The 20,806-nt window shown below is 49.2% G+C and overlaps 4 protein-coding genes across 4 annotated transcripts; 3 read left to right on the top strand and 1 right to left on the bottom strand.

The window, feature by feature from the left end:
• The first annotated feature begins 2,390 nt into the window (after nt 1–2,390).
• PSV08DRAFT_408042 (uncharacterized protein) lies at nt 2,391–6,301 on the top strand. The gene is made up of 2 exons (XM_014217203.2): nt 2,391–4,673; nt 4,721–6,301. The coding sequence occupies exons 1-2, from the start codon at nt 2,430–2,432 to the stop codon at nt 6,266–6,268; spliced, it is 3,792 nt and encodes a 1,263-aa protein (XP_014072678.1). The 5' UTR covers nt 2,391–2,429; the 3' UTR covers nt 6,269–6,301.
• A 690-nt stretch (nt 6,302–6,991) lies between these two features.
• On the bottom strand, nt 6,992–14,487 carry PSV08DRAFT_218017 (Pyoverdine/dityrosine biosynthesis protein-domain-containing protein; the record flags this gene model as incomplete). Its single annotated transcript, XM_066092141.1, has 6 exons — nt 6,992–8,326; nt 8,384–8,894; nt 9,617–13,518; nt 13,583–13,968; nt 14,019–14,376; nt 14,452–14,487. The coding sequence occupies 6 exons, from the start codon at nt 14,485–14,487 to the stop codon at nt 7,085–7,087; spliced, it is 6,435 nt and encodes a 2,144-aa protein (XP_065949602.1). The 3' UTR covers nt 6,992–7,084.
• Nucleotides 14,488–16,530: 2,043 nt separating this feature from the next.
• Nucleotides 16,531–17,776, top strand: PSV08DRAFT_276251 (Alpha/Beta hydrolase protein). Its single transcript, XM_014217200.2, has one exon. The coding sequence runs from the start codon at nt 16,547–16,549 to the stop codon at nt 17,588–17,590; it is 1,044 nt and encodes a 347-aa protein (XP_014072675.1). The 5' UTR covers nt 16,531–16,546; the 3' UTR covers nt 17,591–17,776.
• Nucleotides 17,777–18,548: 772 nt separating this feature from the next.
• PSV08DRAFT_174819 (alcohol acetyltransferase) lies at nt 18,549–20,009 on the top strand (the record flags this gene model as incomplete). The annotated part of the gene is made up of 2 exons (XM_014217212.2): nt 18,549–18,588; nt 18,643–20,009. The coding sequence occupies 2 exons, from the start codon at nt 18,549–18,551 to the stop codon at nt 20,007–20,009; spliced, it is 1,407 nt and encodes a 468-aa protein (XP_014072687.1).
• Between the last annotated feature and the right edge of the window lie 797 nt (nt 20,010–20,806).

Raw genomic sequence — 20,806 nt, 5'->3', positions numbered from 1 at the left:
ATTAGGGTAACTCATTCAGCATTTTTGCATGAAGATTTTGGTACTACTACTCGAATAACTATTGAGCACGTACTTGACGGCATCGGGAAGTCTCCACTATTTCATTTTATCTCGCATGGTATTGTATCATCTAATACTCCATACCCGCTTTAGCCGATTGTTGTGTGGTGTCCTGGTGCACATGATAGGCCTCAAAGCGTATATTACTATGACTGAAGCCATGTATCCGCTGATGTCTAGCCTACCCATTGTAGAACAGGAAATCTGTAGATACTATAAAGCATGCTAGTTACATACTTTAAGCGGCTTATTGTCTACTTATGTAATAAGACTATCTTTCCCCTCTTTCACCCTCGCCACATTTCTGCGGCGTTGTACTGCTGTATCACGACTACAGAATGCTGGCACCTTTGATCACGCTTACAGCCAGTAAATAGGGCGAAGGATTCAACTTGAAACGTGGCCCTGCATTCATTCTACCTACGCCGCAATCATGTGTTCAGCGATCGCTACCACTACCGAGCAACCGAGCATACTACAGCACGGCAGCGAGCCCTTATGTATGACCCATCGAATAGTAACTAGTGAACATCACAGCTTTACAGCTTCCTCTACTGAGTGGGTGTCCCAGTTGTGGACATCTCTCATGTTATCCTAATAATAGAACAAAGAACAAATACTAAAAAGTAATAGGCCATCCTAGAAGAACGTGTTATAAAACCAATTCGAATAATAATTACATGAATGCATTTTAGATAACAAAGCTAGGCTTATTACACTAAATTCGCGAATATTGCTAATCGCTCTAGCAACGGAGAAACTTTTTGATCACCCCCATAGATTCTCATCATGTCGAAACAAGGGTCTAAAACCATGATACCTAGATTATTATTTAACATTGCCGAGGAAGGAATTCTGGGAAAAATAGCTGCGTTGACTAAGGTGACAGTTGAGACACGAAATGTCGTCGCCAGTGTAGTAACGATGTACAGGTACTCTATTGCGTATTTTTCTCTTTGAGCATTATTTATACATAGTTATTATATATGCAAATAAAAATAACAAGAGCTTGTAAATATGTTTTTGTGAGTTTTTTTACGTCTTATCTACTTGCGTAAGGAATAGTGTTCCGCTACACCGGTTGTTCAGGTAATAAGGGATGCACATCAGTTCGTTTTGTTAGGATGATGACCTCGCCATCTTTGGTAAAGAACTCGATATTTGGGAGTATATGAACTTCATCAAGGGGCCTCATGCTGGCCTACTCGCGTATCTGGGCACTTACATATCGATCAAAAGTCCCTAGGGCGGTTAGCTTAATAGTATTGATGAAAGCGGAAATGATATGAAACACATTGCAGACTTGACGATACTTAGCGGCTTGCTTCAGTCGCTCAGATCTAACAAGGAGAGTTGTGATTTCTTCAAAGATCTAGGATGGTAGTTCTAGCAACGGCATTGTTACTGCAGCCTTGTCGAGGTTGTATGAAAGTGGTATGAAAGTTGTGTGGAAGCTTCATAAAGGTTGAGTGGAAGCTATGATGAGAAGAAGACCAAGGATAAAATAGTCAGTCTTAAAATAGGACGCAGCAATGTCAACCCAGTACATGCCCATAATTCACTTCTGACGTGACTTGCTTCACACTCGCCTAATTCACACTCACCTCGGTTTGATAGGTCCAGGATTCTGGACCGACGTTCAAGGAATACAAATTTCACTTTAGTTCTGACGTCGCCGAATTCACTTTCACTTCATATTGACTATTGTGGAGTACCTGATGTATGAGTGAGAACGGATATGGTAGAGGGACCTTGACTCTGTTTTATCCCGGATATTACCGTCACATTGCATGGGAGTGAAACGATACGGAAGCCAGCCACACCACTAATAAATTCAATTCAAGATATCTGGTACACCTAATGTAATACGACACTTTTTCTTCTGAAATTCGGGCTATTCTTAAACGCGCTTTAATACGGGTTTGCGCGATGTGAATCTCTTCTGCAACTCTCGTCCTTTTACCACAGCAACTCCGACGGCACGAATGTACTGAGGGTGTTTTTACCTTCGCCTTGGTTTTTCGTACCATGCTGGAGTTCAGGTAGCTAGTCACAACGAAAAAACGTAGCTATAGAAAATCCTTGCAGCGGTATTGACTGGCATGGAGTTTGTAGGCGCTGAATGGCCTAATGGCAATTCGTGCAGGTATTGTGACGAATCAGCACGCGCAACCTGTTCACAGCTGCAGCCACCAAACAGCCATGGAGCTGGCACACAGCCACGATCACGCCAAGACCATCATGTCACACCAGGCTTCTCCAGCCTACTTTCTGCTGCCTAGACAAGCTTTCTCACTCAAAAGCCTGGCATATCGTGGTCCACCTCTTGCATATGATTGCATCCATTCACCACTAATCCATATTATTTAATGCGCCTTCTCAAACGTGACGAAAATGGCGGAATCATCATTGAAAGCTTCAGCGACGGGCTGGCGCCTCCTCCTTATGCGATATTGTCTCACACATGGGGTGAAGACAACGACGAAGTAACCTTTGCGGATATCGTTAATGGGAATGGGAAGGGCAAGGTCGGTTACAACAAGATCTGCTTTTGCGACAAACAAACACAACGTGATGGTCTACAGTACTTCTGGGTCGATACGTGTTGCATCAACAAGGACGACAAGGCTGAGCTTTCTCAAGCGATTCAATCCATGTTTCGTTGGTACCAGAACGCGAAAACATGCTATGTCTATCTATCGGACGTACAAACGAAGGAGAGAAAAGTCGGAGAAACAGTAAATGGGCCCGATTGGCAGGCTATGTTCACGTCTAGCCGCTGGTTTACGCGTGGCTGGACGCTTCAAGAGCTAATCGCGCCGCGCACGGTTAAGTTCTTCTCCAAAGAAGGGAACGAACTGGGTGACAGATCTTCGCTGCGATGCTTGATTAACAAGATAACAAGCATTCCCCTTCAAGTGCTTGACGGAGGTGCAGTGTCTCAATTTAAAAGTGATGAACGGCAGCGATGGGCAAACGACAGGAACACAAAGCTTAAAGAGGACAAAGCGTATGCGTTATCAGGCCTTTGCGGTGTACACATTGCACCTGTGTATGGCGAGGGTGAAGAAGAAGCATTCAGACGACTTCACAGTGAGATTGAGAAGCTGGAAGCCTGCGTTCGTCATTTGCGAGATAGCGATCCTCGCAACGACAAAAAGCGCATTGAAGAAACAAAGGGAGGCTTGCTATTTAACTCATATGATTGGATCTTAGATCACAGCACTTTCCATCAGTGGCAGCACGATCCTACTACCCACTTGCTCTGGGTAAAGGGTGATCCTGGCAAAGGCAAAACGATGCTGCTGTGCGGCATAATCGACGAGATACAGAAGAACATAACATATAACACGGTCGCTTACTTCTTTTGCCAAGCAACAGACTCGCGCATCAATAATGCTGTAGCGGTTCTGCGAGGGCTGTTGTATATGCTTATAGATCAGCAGCCACTCCTGGCGCAGCACGTCCAAAAGCAACACGAGCATGCAGGCAAACATCTATTTGAGGATGCCAACGCATGGATAGCACTACGAGACATATTCAGAGACGTCCTTCAGGATCCAAACCTTGGTAGAACATGTTTTATCGTCGATGCCCTAGACGAGTGCATCGTTGATCTACCAAAGCTGCTAGATTTTGTGGCTAAACAGTCATCAGAGTCTGATCGCGTCAAGTGGATCGTGTCTAGCCGCAACTGGCCTGATATTGAAGCACAGCTAGAGGGAGTGGGAAACAAAATCAAGCTGAGTCTTGAGCTGAATGCAGACTCAATAGCCACAGCGGTTGGCGCCTTCATTGAGCAAAAGGTGAACATTTTAGCTACCAAGAAGCAGTACACACGAGGGCTACAGCTAGAAGTGCTTCAACATCTGACCTCGAACGCTAACGACACTTTCCTATGGGTGGCGTTGGTTTGTCAAAACCTGGAGAAAACACCTACAAGGCATGTACGGAAAAAGCTCAATCAGTTCCCACCTGGTCTGGACGCTCTTTATGAGAGGATGGTGAGCCAGATCAGTGGACTAGAGGATGCTGAAGCCTGTCTACAAGTTCTAGCGTTAGCTGCAGTTTCATATCGACCTATAACCATCCCTGAGCTAGTCACTCTAGCCGAACAAGTTCAGGAGAATACTGACGATGTAGAGGAGATCGTCGCTTTTTGTGGATCCTTCCTCACACTACGAGAAGGCATTCTTTACTTTGTGCATCAATCAGCCAAGGACTTTCTACTCACCAAAGCGGCCTTACAGATTTTCCCAGACGGAGCAGAGGCTATCCATTATTTGACCTTCTTAAGGTCCATGGAAGTTATGTCTAGTAGACTTCACAGGGACATCTATAATCTTCAAGAGCAAGGAATTGCTAACAAGGACATCAATATACCTGTACAAGACCCTCTCGCGCCTGTACGCTACTCTTGCGCTTACTGGGCGGACCATCTCCGGGACTCAAATTCTGACTGGTCCAATGATAATGCAGAGAGACCAAAACTCATAGCCACAATCGAGAGTTTCTTCAAGGAGACATTTCTATACTGGATCGAGGCACTCAGTCTATGTCGGAACGTAGAACAGGGTATCGCAGCCGTTGCTAAAGTCCTTCTAGTGATGCAGGTACGGCTGAGACTGACATATCATAGCTAGTATGCTAACACAGCCAGAATGTCGAAAAAGGGATTGAACTTGATTCACTCATGAATGATGCGTGGCGTTTCATCATGCATCACAAGAATATGATTAAAAAATGGCCACTGCAGATCTATACGTCAGGGATCCTGTTCAGTCCTAGAACAAGCATCATCAGAGACGTCTTCGAATCCCAATCGCAAGGGTGGAATGTCCGACCATATCTAGAACACAGCTGGGGAGCATGTTTACAGACGCTCGAGGGGCATAGTAGGTGGACCTTCTCAGTAGCCTTCTCTCCAGATGGAACGAGGCTGGCATCAGCGTCATTTGACTTTATCGTCAAGATCTGGGACGCAAATAGCGGACAGTGCCTGCAGAACCTCGAGGGGCATAGCGATGGGGTCAAATCAGTAGCCTTCTCGCCTGATGGAACGATGCTAGCGTCAGCGTCGTACGATACAAAGATCAAGATCTGGGACGCGCATAGCGGGCAGTGCCTACGGAATCTCGATGGGCATTTTAGTTTCGTTTTTTCAGTAGCCTTCTCTCCAGATGGAACGATGCTAGCGTCAGCGTCGTACGATACAAAGATCAAGATATGGGACGCGTATAGCGGACAGTGCCTGCAGAATCTCAAGGGGCATAGATATGGGGTCAACTCAGTAGCATACTCGCCCGACGGAACGAGGCTAGCATCGGCATCGGAAGACCAGACGGTCAAGATATGGGACGCGGATAGTGGGCAGTGCCTACAGACGCTTAAGGAACATAGTAGTCCAGTTCGCTTTGTAGCCTTCTCGCCTAAGAATACCACAAGGCTAGCGTCGGCATCAGAAGATCAGACGGTCAAGATCTGGGACGAGTATAGTGGACAGTGTCTACATACGCTTAAGGGGCATCAAGATTATGTTAACTCAGTAGCCTTCTCGCCCCATGGAACGGAGCTGGTATCAGCGTCAAACGATAGGACTGTTAAGATCTGGGATATGGATAGCAGGATGTGTCTATATACGCTTGACGGGTTTGGCGATTCGGTTTCATCAGTAGCCTTTTCGCCCAATGGAATGAGGCTAGCGTCCGCGTCAAACAAGCATGTGAAGATCTGGGATGCGCGAATTGGGTTTTACTTACACAAACCTGAAAGGCATAGCAAGGAGGTTGGTTCGATAGCCTTCTCGGCCGACGGAACAAGGTTAGTGTCAGTTTCAAGCGAAGTTAAGATCTGGGATGCGTATAGTGGGCGGTGTATGCAGACTCTCGAGGGCCAAAACCATAAGGTCAGCCCAGTAACTTTATTGCCCGATGGAGCATATCCGATTCTCGGTCAGGGCAAGATTTTTCCACATGCCTCCATTGTTGGCGCCGCTAGCAACATCATCAATCTTGGCTATGTACGCAAAATTGGTAGAAACATACGCTTAGACAACGACTGGATCTCATTAAGAGGAAAAAGGATTCTCTGGATTCCTGAAGAATATCGCGCTCACAGGTCAACGATCAGGAACAACAAGATTGCAATTGGCACGAAACATGGCAGAGTATGGATATGCACTTTCCATGGCTCAGTTGAAACTTCTTAGAGAATAAAATCCTTTTTGTCATTCTCGGACACGTCATTTCCTTCGCTTTTTTATTCAAACTTGATTCAAAAAGAGGGGCACGAACGCACAACTACACATCCTCGACACGCCCCCTAACACTAGAGAAAGTACCAGCTCAGCCATATCACGTTATACTCCCAAAATTAAGCAAACAACGTCGGATCCGATATCTCCAAATACCTGGTACATGAGAGAAGCTTCCAAAGGCAAACCGCATACGCCACACCTTCAGTCTGATCAGACAGCATATCGGACGTAGCGCGCAATACTTGACATAAAATACGTGCATACGACTACGCTACCCCAAGCTACATGCATACCAAGCCTCTGTTGAAACGCACAACTAGTAGCACAAGTTTCCATGATCTCGCAGTCTGCGCGGAGTAATTGCTGAAATGCGTATTTCCTTCAAGTCAACTCTTCAGGTCTGCATTCTGGAACACTGCTGCTTTGAGTCCCATGACAGCCTACTAAGCATTCCCTCACTGCCACCAAAAAATTTGTTTCAGCGTTGGAAACTAAAGTGCTAAAAAACGAGTGCTCTAGTATATATGCGCTACGTATACTTTCTTGTAAACTGCATTGGACAACGGCACAAATTTGCAGAAGAAAAAGAACGATTCTCAAAAGCCACTTAAATCAGTATCTCTACTGGAAAGTGATACAAGTCACACACACGGGACCGAAGCTTGCACGCGAAAAAAAGAACCAGGTCAACAATTCATTGTAGAACACCAATACACCTATCTAAAATATGAAAGACAGCTATATAACACTATACATCCAAAGTCCACCTTACCAAACATGCCCCTTGGACTGCTTAATCTCCTTGACATTAATATTCCTCCAAAGCAAAATGCCCACAGCAGCAAGAACCCAAAGCCCCGTCGCAATCGACAGCAGCCTCGTAAACGCATCTACATACGCACGCTGAATCGCCAAACGCGTCGGCGAACCCATCGGAAAAGCCAGCTGCGTCGTAATATCACTATAAATCATGACGAGATTTGGCAAGTCATCCGCAGGCAGATACCGCATGAGTCGCGAGGGCAGGATATCAGTCCAGACAGACGCAGCAATGGTGTACCCGATTGCGCCGCCGATATTGCCAAAGATGCTGACGATGGCGAGCATGGATGCGACGTTGTCGTGGGAGCCAGCTGAGAGGATGGCGATTTCGTCGGTGATAATGAGGAGGCCCTGTGAGATGGAGATGAAGAGGAAGCACATGACAATGTATCCGATGTTTCCCGGGGCTAAGAAATGGATCATGAGGCCCTGGCCGAGGATGCTGAGGGGCAGGCCGACGACGATGGAGATGAGCTTGAAGTGGCCGGTGCGGTGGATGACGTAGCCGGCGGAGAGAGCGACGAGGACGTTTAGGACGGTGAAGGATTGGGTGACGTAGCTTGCGTTTTTGACGCTGAGACCCTGGACGACTTGGAGGTAGGAGCTGAAGTAGCTGTTCCAGACGAAGTAGCTGGCGAAGAGCGAGGTGCAGAGGAGACAGGCGCCGAGCACGGTTCGGTCGCGGAGGAGGCGGTAGGGGAGAAAGCAGACGGGGGCGAAGAATTTCTCCCAGATGACGAAGAGGACCATGAGTACGATGCCGACGACTAGCATGCTGATAACTAGTGGCGACGACCAGCCTCTGCCTTGGGTGGTGTAGAGGTTAAAAGGTAAGAGGAACAAGCCGACACCAGCTGAGAGCAGAATGAGACCGACAGCGTCGAATTCGCGGCTGTAGTGCATGATGGACTGCAGCGTACTGCGGCCACTGTTGCGCTCAGGGATGAGGCCAAGACGCTGTGCCTTGCGGTAGTTGCTGAGAAGAAGACCATACAGCGGTAGAACAACAGCCGGTACAAGGATGCAAAACATGCCAAAAGCCCATCGCCATCCAGGTCCCCCAAGAAACCCCTCAGCCACAGGTCCAGCTATCCATCCCGTAATCAAAGCCGTCGTGTTCATGAGCGCCTGCATCAGTCCCCGATTCTTCAGCTTCGTCGTATCGGCAATAAAGACAGACATGATGTACTGAATGCCATTATTCCCTACTGTATGGAAAATCATAGCAGCAGCATGAGCTTCGACGCCGTTGCAAGCAGCCATCATAACCAACCCCATGGTTCCGAGACCCAGGCAGAATAGGAGACCGGGGGGCCGACCAAAGACGTCGATGACTTTGGCAATGGTAAGGTTGGTAACGCCGCCAATCACACTGCTCAGGATACTAACAGTGGGCGTGAGCGAGTGTGCGAAAAAGGCCGAAGTGACATAGGGCAACAGTGCAAGTGCAGTGCCACCCAGCAGTGTCTCGACAAAGTAGATCAGCCAGAGCATAATGTATGCTACGATAAGACTCGTCTTTGTCCACGCCATGGTAGTAGCCTCGATAGCCTGGACACCAGCCTGAGCATCACGATCCGGCTGCTCCTCATGATTGTCGTCGTTGAAAGGCGAGCTCGACGACTGTTCCGAACTGACAACTTGCGGTCGGCCGTTCTTGGCCTCGTCTGCACCCGCAGACATGTTGGACGTTGGCGATAAGAGAGGCTCCTCCTCGACAGAAGCACGAGAGCGAGAAGAAGAAGAAGAACAAGAACTAGAAGAATGCGAAGACCCCCGTGAGTAAAACGGGGATGGCGCGTTGTAAACCATTTCTTGCAGACTAAACTAGGAGAGTCCTCTTTTAAGAAAGAATGGTCGGCGGTATTGAGCAAATAAACGAAAGGGGGGGGCGAGAAGGAATGGGAATACAGGCCAAGGTGTATATGCATGCGCAACGTAGTGGGTCCCCAGTGTTGGTAGGAATGAGCACATTTGCGATTGTTGTGGCGTTAAGCCCCCTCCCCTGCTCATGCGCATGTATGTGGTGAGCCGGCTTAGTTACGGGGGTCAAAGGTGCCTTACTTCTATTCTGCGGCCGTGCCTCGCCTATGGTGCATGAGATGAACATTGAACCGGTAGTGTGCTTACTTGCCCTAGTTTCGTGGCGACCCTTACTGTAGGCCTGACGGGGCGTTGCCTGCGGTAAGCTGGTGGTCAGATTTTCCTGGGGTTTCTTCCTCCTCCAAAGCTCGAGTGCCTTTGTTCTCACGATTTATATTGCAATAATATATTTTGCATACAAAAATCACCCAAAAAGAAAAGAGGTGCATAGTTGGAAACACGATGTGCTCTGCAATGGAGGGTGGGGTGAAACTGTCTGAAATGGAAGTTGAAAAGCAATGAAAATAATTATCAGCCTATGTAATACTCCTCTTCATCATTCTAAACCCAACACTTCTACGTTAGCAACTGGCCACATCGACCAGATGTGCGTACTTTGTGAACTCCTCGTCACGTGCAAGCATCTCCCGTTCCTCAGGGAAGGTACCCAACGCCAACTCCACTCCACCATCCGCCTTCAATGGATATACTACCAAAAACCTGAACCGGCCACTGCCTCGTTCAAGTTGAGGCCTCATCGTCTCTGGGGAGCCGCCGTTGGCGAAGTAGCGACCACCAAAACTAATCTCGCTCATCTGGAACAGCATCATGTTGGAAATCATGGCGTGCATGTGGTCAAGGCCCATGTTTGCCGTAGAAAATCTCGAGTGATCTGGCAGTGATTGCAGCAGGGTAAAAGCGTCGTGTACTAATGAAGGCGTCATACGCGCTGCTGAACTGCGCAACACCTGCGCAATGTGCAGAATACTCGTTTCCTGGTCGCAAAGCTTCTCTAGGGGCATGCTGGTGCGATTGAGCGTAAGCAGGCTACCCATGTATGTGGACGGAAGCAGAGACGAAAAGTATGGTCGACCGTCAGTGGGCAACTCCAAGATCGAACACTCATCGGCATCAAATTCCCGGCCACTGTTCTTTGCTACGGAGTAGCGGGCCCTCAGCGCTGAGCGCCAGAAGAATGCTTGAACAATGTCGCTAATGGAGGGCACAGAACCGCTGAGCCCCGACTCTCTCGCGACATCTTCTTTCAACAGCTGAACCTTCTCGGGAGGAATGAGAAACAAAGTCGTATCCATCTTCCGCTCTGAAGCAGGCAGTGGCCATACTGAGTGCAGGGGATATTTGAGCAGCGATGTTCCGGACTCGGCTTGTTGTGAAGAATGCTTCGCAAGAGCTTCATCTGATGGAACAAATGGTAAAAAGTTCCATACACTGGGGTCGATCTCCTCTACCGGCCGTGCATATCCTTCCAGTTCATGAAGAACTTCGGGCAAGTTGTGATTGAAGCTCTCTGCATCGAACCACTCGCAGGAGGCCGAGGCATCCTCTTGTAGATTCTTACAGTTCTCAGCCCATGCTTTGATCGCAAGGACGGCGCCAATTCCATCCAAACAGCAATGATTCAGATCGACAGCCAGAATGCATCCGCCCTTGACAAAGTTGGCTTGCGCAACAAGTATGTCTGCGGGTAACTGTGGGAAGGTATCTTGTCTCAACACCTGCTCATCCCTGAAGGCGGACGGTACAAATCCGCCATCTCGCAGAGTCTCAAAAGATGGAAGTTCGTCGCTCAGGTCCTTGAACACTAGACGTTGACGTGCTGGGGAGCCAAAAGGTGGAACTGAAACACATAAATCACCTTTTGTGAACCCAACTTCTTGCTCTGAGCATTCGATCATTTTCCCTCCAAGAGCAGGGATAAGCTCCAGGGTTTTGTCGAGTCCCGCTTGTAGATTGGTAAAAGTCTCCTCGAAGGTTGTATTTGCGCGAAGAGGGAAGTAGAACATGAGTCCCATGTAGTGATTAGGATTGACGTAGTCGAAAGGATTTAGTCTAAAAGACTGATGTACTTTACGCCGCGCGAGCAACTGTTGCATCTTTGCTTGTTGACGCTGCACCTGTCGCTTCGTAACATTAGTTCCTTCTTCCTCAGCTATCATCGACTCAAGCGCAGCGTTGAACTTTGCTAGAGTAGGGTTTGCATAGAGATGGCGGGGGGCGAGTTTGCTCAAACCCTTGGTTGCAGCTCGGATCGCATTGACGGCTGCTGACACTCCAAGCGAGTCGAGGCCAAGTGCAAATAAGTCATCGTCAACAGAAGCGTCGCGAATGACGGGTTGAGACGACGAAAGAATTTCTCGAATAGAGTTCTGCATGGCTGCTGCAGAACTTGTGTCAACCACGAAGCTCGTCTCCTGTTCTCGAGAGCTATAAAATCTCTCAATATAGTGTTCGTAGAGAACCAAGGTAGCTTTGCGCTTGACCGTGCCTTTGTCAGTACGAATAAATGGCTTATCCTGCTGAGCAAAGGCAACATAGTCCCGGGATAATTTCACAGTGAGCCGCGACGATGCCATAGAAGTCTCAACATGAGACCAGATGCTCTCAGTCATTTCTTCGTTCTTCGAGAGAGGGTCTTTCAGCTCTATGAGGAGCCCAGCCTGAGCCTTGTTGCTACCCACAACCAGACATCCATTGATCGCAGGATGCGTGCCAATGAGAGACTCGATTTCAAGCGGCAAGATTTTGTAGCCATTAGACAAAATGATCAGATCGTCGTTGCGACCATTAAAAGCCCATAGGTTTGGCTTCTTAGGATGTTGCCGGTACAAGTCCTTGAAATTGACAAAGGACTTGTCAGGAAAGGTGTGAAAGATACCCTGAAATAAGGATGCATGCTCGTTGCGGTATACCCAGTGTTCAAAGACTCCTGGCTCTACTTCCTTGAAATCGAATCCAGAGTAAGGATGAAAAGCAAACCAAGACCAGTCCTCTCTGTCTACCACAAGGTTGCCGATGAAGAGTCCCTCTGTGGTTCCAGTCAGGTTAAGCACTCTAATGACGTCGTTAACCTTTCCAGCACTTGAGAGAGTGACCGGACCGCCAGATGCGCAGATAAACTTTGACGGTGATGACTGAAACTTAGCCAACACATCTGGTGTCTCTCCGAGCTCGTCGACGAGCGAAGGGACCATGCTCCAGATGTTGATTCTCGAGGATTTAACAAGCTTCTCAATAAGTGAGATATTTGGGATGACGCCAGACGGCCCAAGCACGCAGTGAAGGCCAAAAAGGGCGGGCATCAGAATGTCCATGATGATTCCGGCGCCGTGACACATGGGAAAAGAGGAATATATCGAGTCTCCTTCCTTCCAGTCAGCAGTCCAAGGAACCATACCATCAGCCGGGGGAAGCAAACGGACTGCATCCATTGTCCCAATGAGTCCGTGAGTCCATGGGATGGGCTTTGGAACGCCTGTGGAACCCGACGTGTGGAGATAGCAGAAAGGCTCAGTAGAAGCCATGTCGAAGGTCTTGGTGTAGGGGAATGGCTTGGTACCCTTCGCATCCAAGAGTTGATCAAGCAGTGGAATCTCGAGCAACTTCATCGGACGTTTCTGTAGAACATCTTCGACAAGAGGTACCATTGCCACTTCGCTTGCTTTGGCCCAGATTTGGCACTGAGTTGCCTCTAGCACTGCCAATGCTCCTTCAGTACTGTTCTTAGGAGAAAGGTAAAGGGCGGCATAGCCGACTTTGACGCAGGCATAGGTAATCAGAATGTGACGTAGATCATGGGGGCCGATGTAGCCAATGGGCTGGACCGATGCTGACTGCCCAACCTGTTCCTGGAGCCACCAAGCTGTCTTGTCAACAGCTTGTACAAAATGTTTGGCAGATATCTCTTTGAACTCTAAGGACTCGTTTGAAGCGCTTGCAATGGAGAACACAACGCGTTCAGGGTCCACCGTTGCCAGTTGGTCCATGATTTGAGGAATAAGTCTTCGCCCGTACGGTATCTCATCAGCATCACTGGGTGATAGAGCCTTAGTAGGTTTGACTTCATCACTAGGTTCACTCCAGGAAATGAGGGGTGAATGACCATGAGATGTAGGCGGAGTCGAGAAGCCACTGCGCAACGACATCGCGCTCGGCGAAGAATACCCACTCTTGGTACTGTCAAAAAGCTTTGGAGCCTGGAGGTAGCTCGCCGTTGTCTCGTTGATCTCGGCAAATTCTGTCGTGTGTGGCTGTTCTTTGAAATAGCTGGGCCGGCCATTCTCGTAGACCAGCTCGAGACGTGGATCCTGTTGGAACTCTCCCATGGGAGCGCTAACCCACTCTCCGTTTGCCAGTTGAGCTACGGTGCAATGCCATGGCGTAGTGTAACCTGTTCTTGTGTTCAAGAGGCTTATGGACAGTTTGTGTTCTCCAATCGATTCGTGTATCGACAGTCTGACATGGTTTGGGAATGCTTTCTTCACTGCTCCAGCAAACGCCTAGTGTCCTTGTTAGCAATGCAAACTGAAACCCTATACTTGGATAGAACACAACGATACTTACATAGCCTCTCATAAGCATCTCCTTTGCGAGATACTTGACGTCTCTCTTGTATTGATTTCGGCCACGATTCTCTCCGGTGTTGAATATGTGTTTCAAATCCGACTCTAGAAATTTTCGGTAGCCGAGATATGTCAGTTTCGTATCCGGGTTGACTGTGATTTCCTTGTCAATGTCGATATCTGGCCTTCCAAACTCGTTCAAGAGTAATCGTCTAAAGTTTGTGCAGTTGGCAACATATGTGATTTCTCGCATCTTTTCGGGCAGCGGAAAGTCGAGTAGATCTCGTAATCGAGAGAAAGCAATAGAAGTGAACTTCTTCTCCAAAGCCATCTCTCGTAGAGCTTCTCCGTAGGCCCAGGTATCGCGATCTGATATTGACAGTAGATCTGGAGTCTACATCAGCAGGCTTCCTATGTAATTTTGAGAGATTTATTACCATTGTATGTAATGCCATCCGAGATGATTGTTACTCTCGCTCCAGGCTTGTAGATTTGCTTGATTCTTGTGCACATGCTGTGCAGCCTTTCGAGAGCCAACTCTTCAGCTTTGTCTGGGAGCGAGCCAAGGACTTTGTAGACTTTGTTGGCTGATTTGAAAGGGAACGCTGGCAAACATGCTTCGACACGCTGACCTGCTTGAACAAAAGCGTCAATTCTCGACAAAAGATGTCCCCTCCCAGCAGCCAATCGCTCCCTGGAGTCATTGAATTTGTTGAGGGCATGGTCGTGCATGATCTCAAGGATGGAATTAGATATGTTGTTCATTGAGCTTGGAGTGATGGTGACGGTTGGTTCCTCTTGTTGAAGTGATAGGCCGAGTCCGATTGAACTGTCATGGCGTGTATATTGCGGATGCATTTTGCCTCGGACTGAATCGATGGAGTGACTGTCGGTTGTTTTGTACATGATTAATGTAAATGGATAAGATGATTCCTAAAACAGAGTGGTGATTGGAGTATGTGCCCAGGCTTCTGGCGTGGTCTTGGGACGCTTTCAAGACTTAAGTAGTATGGAAAACTGTGGTGGAGAAAGAGCTGCAAGGATCACATGCGTCTCTAAATGCGGTAACAACTAGTGACCTTTGTCAAGACATGTGGATTTGTGTTCATACTCGGAACACAGAGCTCAGCGCAGGTAGAGCTGACAGTCAGTTTCCCGGTAGGCGTAATTGTAGTGCCTAGGCATGTTGGTGGCCTCGTGGCTGGACGAGGTGGCAGACGATGAGAATGGGGCTCTGCTATCCGTGGCTGCATGACCTGACATGTCTATCTGACACAGGAAGGGGTACAGCAACGGCTGTGGTGTGCTCAGGGCAACGTGATGATGGCTCAGTGTGCATTCACCTGCTCGATAGCCAAGCCGTGAGCGCAGGAATGAGAAGGTTAGCAAACGAGATGGTTGATGCATCCAGTGACAGGGAGGGGCGGAGTAGTGTGGTGGTGGGCCGGCTGGCTGGGATGGCAGGGGGCCCTAGTCCTGACTAGTGCGTGGCGGTGATGGACGACACATCGCAGTGACTTGCAACCACACTCTGATCATAGTAGAGGAAGCTCACTGCATGCCAACCACAAATATGTAACTCTAACTTGCAACAACAAACCAACACCGGGGATGCGCTTGTTGCATGCGCCCGGCTGTAGTCTGACGTCCTGCAGACATGTCACCCATGTTCAGGTGGCGAAGGAAGGCCAAGCACAGTGAGACGATCGCAAAGCCACCAAACACACCAACGATCCGCAGCGTTGTACTACATCTAGGCTATAGACATGTGCTTAGTGGGGGCGGCATGCTTCTTTACTCCGTTTGAGTGGATTAGTAGGCATGGCGTCGCTTATTCTTTCCATGCTTGCCTAACGCTGATTGCTGGGGCAGATGCTCAACGGTTCTAATAAAAAAACATCAACCACAAAAACTGACAGGTTAAGCGGCTACTGCCGGCCTGTCAGATATCATAGGGACTTTGCCATAGGCCGCCTAGTTTGAGCTGAATGTGGACAGCTCTTCCCTCTGGTACGCTACATCTCTTCAGGCATAGGCATGCAGCTCATGGGCCCAATATCACAAATGCTACGTGCCTGTGCCCTTGGCCATGTCACAAGCACAATGCTAGACAGTGGCTTTGTAGGTGATATCTGAGGTGACGAAACCAGAGACCACTCGAGGCTGGCTAATGTAGTTTCCAGCAACAAGTAGTGTGTTCCACAGCCCTTGTGTGTGACCCGGAAATTCGTTCAGTCTCTGGCCTACGTAGTCGTACAATGGCGGCTAATAAGGCAACCACATGTTTACGTTGCACAGCACACGCCGCAAATCCAACGCCTGTCTTTCCAAGGCGTATGTAAGCATTCAGTACTGGAACCGGTTCGCATTGGCCTACATCTTGGACCAACTCAGCTGCAGCCGCGAAATTCCACTCGGGCCCTTGCACGGGCCCATAGCGAACATAGCGAACGGGAAGTGCACCAGTAGAACCCAGCAGACAAAACTTGCTCATGTTGAAATGTGCTCACGGCAGACGGTTGAGCTGATTCGCTTGGCGAAGGATTGTGTAATCTTGCTTGTAACTTTTCGACCTTCTACATGCGGCAGCTACTAGTTCCACCATAGTAGGCCAAGGTGCCCAGGTCAGCGCGGATCGACACACCCCCCACGCTTCCATTCACTGTTAGATGGCTTATGTGTGGCTTTTGGGCGCCATGCGCAGCGGCCGACTTGCTTTTCTGACCGACACAGCGGGCGGGCCGTTGCAAGGGGCTTCGGGACCATGTCTGTCTGTTGTAAGGCTGACGCATGTTCAGCCCCCGGGTCGCGGATCCATTCATCTAATCCACGTGTAGTCGAGATGCGTAGCCCGAGCGTTATATGCGCAAATACAACCACCTGCATAGGAAGGCGAGGCACTGCACATACATGTACGTGTCCAAGCGCACATCTACCCGTGGCTCACTAGTACCTCGTTGTCGCCATGAGCTCGCAGCCGCCACCCTATCCCTATCCCTATTCGCAGGCTGCCCGGCTTGACCCGCGCATCACACTGCCCCGGCCAGCCATCGATGCCGCATTGGCGTCCATTGTCGACTCGGTGCTGCTGCCGGAAGAACTGGACATCACATTTATGCGGGGCTTCGATCTGAGCGTGACCCTTGACATGATACTCGAGTCTCATCCGCATCTGACGCATGCACAGCATGCAGTTCCAGGCTCAGCCGGCCATACTATTCCTCTATCCTTCTTCACCCCCACCGCAGCACAGGGCCCGCTGCCAGTTTTGTTCTTTGTGCATGGAGGAGGAATGATCTCAGGTGATCGCTTCAGCACCATTCCTTCGCTCGTCGACCTGGTGCAAGATGTGCCTTGTGCCATTGCGTCAGTTGAATACCGTCTGGCCCCCGAAACTCCTGCTCCTGGTGGCGCTGAGGATTGCTATGATAGCATCGTATGGATGTCGACGCACGCTGCAGACCTGGGAATCGACGCCGCCCGAATCATTGTTTGCGGTTCATCAGGTGGTGCCCCTCTTGCCGCAGCCGCCTGCCTGATGGCACGCGACAGGTCAAGTCCTGCCGTCCCTATCAAAGCTCAAATGCTTCTTTCGCCTATGCTGGACGACAGGTGTAACAGTGTCTCGGACCGTCAGTTTGAATACGGTGTGCCGTGGAATGGCCTTACCAATCGTGCCGCCTGGAACCATGCCTTGGCCGGTCAGCGCGACACAGAACATGTTTCCCATTATCAAGCACCCTCCCGGGCCACTGACCTGTCCAATCTGCCCCAAGCGTACATCGATGCTGCAGAGTGTGAGGTCTTCCGCGACCCGGCCGTCATGTACGCCATGAATATGTGGCGTTCTGGTTCTTCTTGCGAACTGCACGTCTGGCCAGGAGGCATCCACCTATTCGATGCCATTGACAACCCTCAAGTACCCGTGGTCGGTGCAGCAATTGCTGCTAAGCGCGCCTGGCTCAAGAGAATGATGAGAGGTCCGACAGCCGACAAGGACACTGCATAATGGGTAACATTTCCCGATCTCCTGTCACATGCCAGTCCGTCCTGAAGGTGATGTGTTGCCTGACTGTTCGCGTTCCAGAAGAAAACCGTTTGTTCATTAGTGGCATTGCCTAGACTTAGGCCGACTTCCATCAGCCTCACTGTATAGATAGTATCATCTAAGAAAAATTCATCATGTTCTGCCGTTCCACTGCTCCCAAAGCCAACATTCTTGGCAATAATGCTGCATAGACGTTTATCTTTTTTAGTTATGCGCCAAAGTCTTCCACGTAAGATACTAGTCAAACCAACTAGACATTGACATATCAATGCTCAGTATTCTTAGTTGAGCCAAGATCGGCATCTGCAGGGATGGTCAGTCCCACTGCAACATCCCGGTCAAGCGACTGAGCTACATCGGGGATTAGCAAACACGGACTCGTAGTTTTGGCTGATTTAAGTTTGGACTACATGCCTGGTCTATCCTGTCCCTGCAATCCTTTGGATGCTCCAGTTAAGTGAGCATGTTTGCGCCTTTTCGTCAGCTTACCTGCGAAGAAGCGGATACAAACAGCTAATTGCACTGAGAACTAGCTAAAGGGAAAATGCACAACTCATGCGCCACGCCTTGGTCTGTTTTTTTTTAGCGTTTTCCAATCGCCACTCAGCAGGGTCTGTTGACCAAGGGGGCGGTGTTGGTAACAGGTGCGCGACAGAATGTGGGTTTGGACGAGTGTCACGCCTGACATTAGTGCTATACTGTACTCCGAAGGATCTCACACTTGCACGGAGGACATGATAGCAGCCCCGCAAAACAGTGTGCAGGAATCTCATCACTTAGCCTTGTAACCTAAGACAAATACAAATCGATATATCTATAGGTCTGGTAAACTGTCATTGTTCACATGAGATCCTCACAACTTGGAGATTTGAGTCTCTACTGCTGGCCTTGTAGTAAACAAGTGAACAGGGAATCAAACATGGGAGACATTGAACAACCCCTCAAACTACGCTCCTTAGGTTGGTAGTCACATGTCGAATTTCAATCGTATAGTTGTAACTGAACAAACGCAGGGCGATCTGAACAGCTTTCGGCAGTCTCTCATGCTCTAGGTTTTTTCAACAATGTAGGCTTATCTGCGCACTACTCACTGTCCGAAAATGCTCCTCAATTTGATCTGAAACCCACTATTTACGCTGCATTGGCACGTGTAATACAAGAACATGCCATCTTGTCAGCCATTCCTGTCGACGAAGACTCTCCAGATTCGTACTGGGTCCAACTGCCGACAATCGATCTTGCACGCCCTGTTACATTCTTGACTCGAGCGAGACCGCTGGAAGAGACCGGAGAAGACTCTGAACTCGATGAGATACTTCAAGAGCAACACAACATAGATTTCAAATCCGATTACGGCACCCTGCCATTCTGGCGCTTGCTGATTCTCCGAGATGCAGAGAACAAGCTCAACTTCACTGCCTCATTCATTTTCTACCATGCCATCGGCGACGGCGCAGCCGGCCTAGTATTCCACAAATTCTTCAGCGAAGCACTAAACGCAGCTTCCTCATCCAGCGAGCCCCTCTCAAACACCACCACACTCGTCCACTCCTCACCCTCCGCCCAACTCCTCCCAACCCTCGAACAACTTCACCCCCTCCCCCTCAACCCAAACCCAGCCGACCACCGCACCCCAGGCCTTCAAGAATGGACCGGCGACTCCATCCGCCTCCCCTGTCAAACCCACTACCGCACCCTCTACCTCTCCCCCACCTCCTCCACCGCCTTCACCCAAAAATGCAAGTCAAACAAACTATCCGTAACCGCCGGTCTCCAAGCCACCCTCGCCCACGCCCTCTTCGACACCCTCCCACCAATCACAGAAGCCCTAACCGGCATCATCCCCATCAACCTCCGCCCCTGGCTCAACCTCCCATCAGCAGACGCCACAAACGCAATCGGCAGCTTCATCGACGCCATCAAAGTGCAAATTCCACGTTCGCACTTTGCACCTGAGGGGAACGACACAGTAGTATCTGGACTGTCGGCTGCACGCCATACTGCAGACGCCATAACGCGGTATCTAACCGGCAACCCCTCGCCATCGGGTGAACCATACACGTCTGTCGCGTTCTTCGGCGGCATTCCGGATGTTGCTGTTGCGTTCAAGAGTATGGTTGGGGCGCCGCGCGATGCCGCGTTTGAGATTTCGAATGTAGGGCGGTTCGAGAGTGGGGAGGCTGGCAGGTGGCAAGTGGGTAGGATGGCGTTTAGTCGCAGTGCAGTGGCGTTTGGGGCGCCGCTCAATACAAGTGTGGTGTCTGGGGCGGATGGCGGGTTGACGATTGGGTTTTGCTGGCAGGAGGGGGTGCTGGAGGATGCGTTCGTGGAGGGGGTTGTGAAGGGTTTTGGAGGGTATTTTGAGTCTGAGGGGTTTTAGGGTGAAAGGTGTTGGGTTTGATTGGGGGTTGAGTATCTGTTACGAAGGATTGTGGAAAAGATTCGGTTTCCTTGGGTGCTGGTGTAGGTTACATGGTTGCTTATGTTCGAGGATGCTTCGAAGGCAGTAGCATTAAAGTGACTTGCAAAGTGGTGGCCGCAAGAATTTATAGCAATATTTCACTAGCCAGGATTTTAATTGTGGGAAAATGTATGCAGCAATCTTTTTGTTCCAGACCTTCTCGTCTCACTTTGGTAGGAGAGATACCCAAGAGCTAAGATTCCAAATATCTTCTTCTCCTTCTTGCCAACTCAAGAATATGCTACAAAACTGCCGTTTATTACTACTAGACAAAAACATAATTATAACCTCTTCCATGTTACAGCTAACATTCCAGTCCACATAGTTACTCGCACGCACACCAGACTACTCAACTGGTACCTCACTCTAATCACAAGAGTTAAATGTCACTATACATAGCTACCGTCAACCCAGACGCTAATCAGCAAACTGATTTAAGACTCTTCTAATACCTACTTCTCTTATCCTTGCCCGGTCATAATTACAGTACGCTACAATCAGTCCTTCTACAGCAAATACCATGACCTCACGCATCATACAGCCGTTTACTACAAGCTTCCAGAAAGGATCCGTGATGAAGATGATTCCTTACAATCTCTTACTGTACAACTCTGCTTCAACTCCCGCGATGAAAGTCCAGTGCGTAGAATGGTGATATTGGTACCAGGTTCGATGAATGTCTAACAAATCGTGGTGGGATAAGTTATCATGCTCGA

This window comes from Bipolaris maydis, assembly GCF_028858645.1.
Source record: "Bipolaris maydis strain C4 unplaced genomic scaffold PSV08scaffold_3, whole genome shotgun sequence".
NCBI classification, from domain to species: domain Eukaryota; kingdom Fungi; phylum Ascomycota; class Dothideomycetes; order Pleosporales; family Pleosporaceae; genus Bipolaris; species Bipolaris maydis.
Note: the sequence above shows the minus strand (reverse complement) of the source record. Positions and strands in the feature narration are given on the sequence as shown.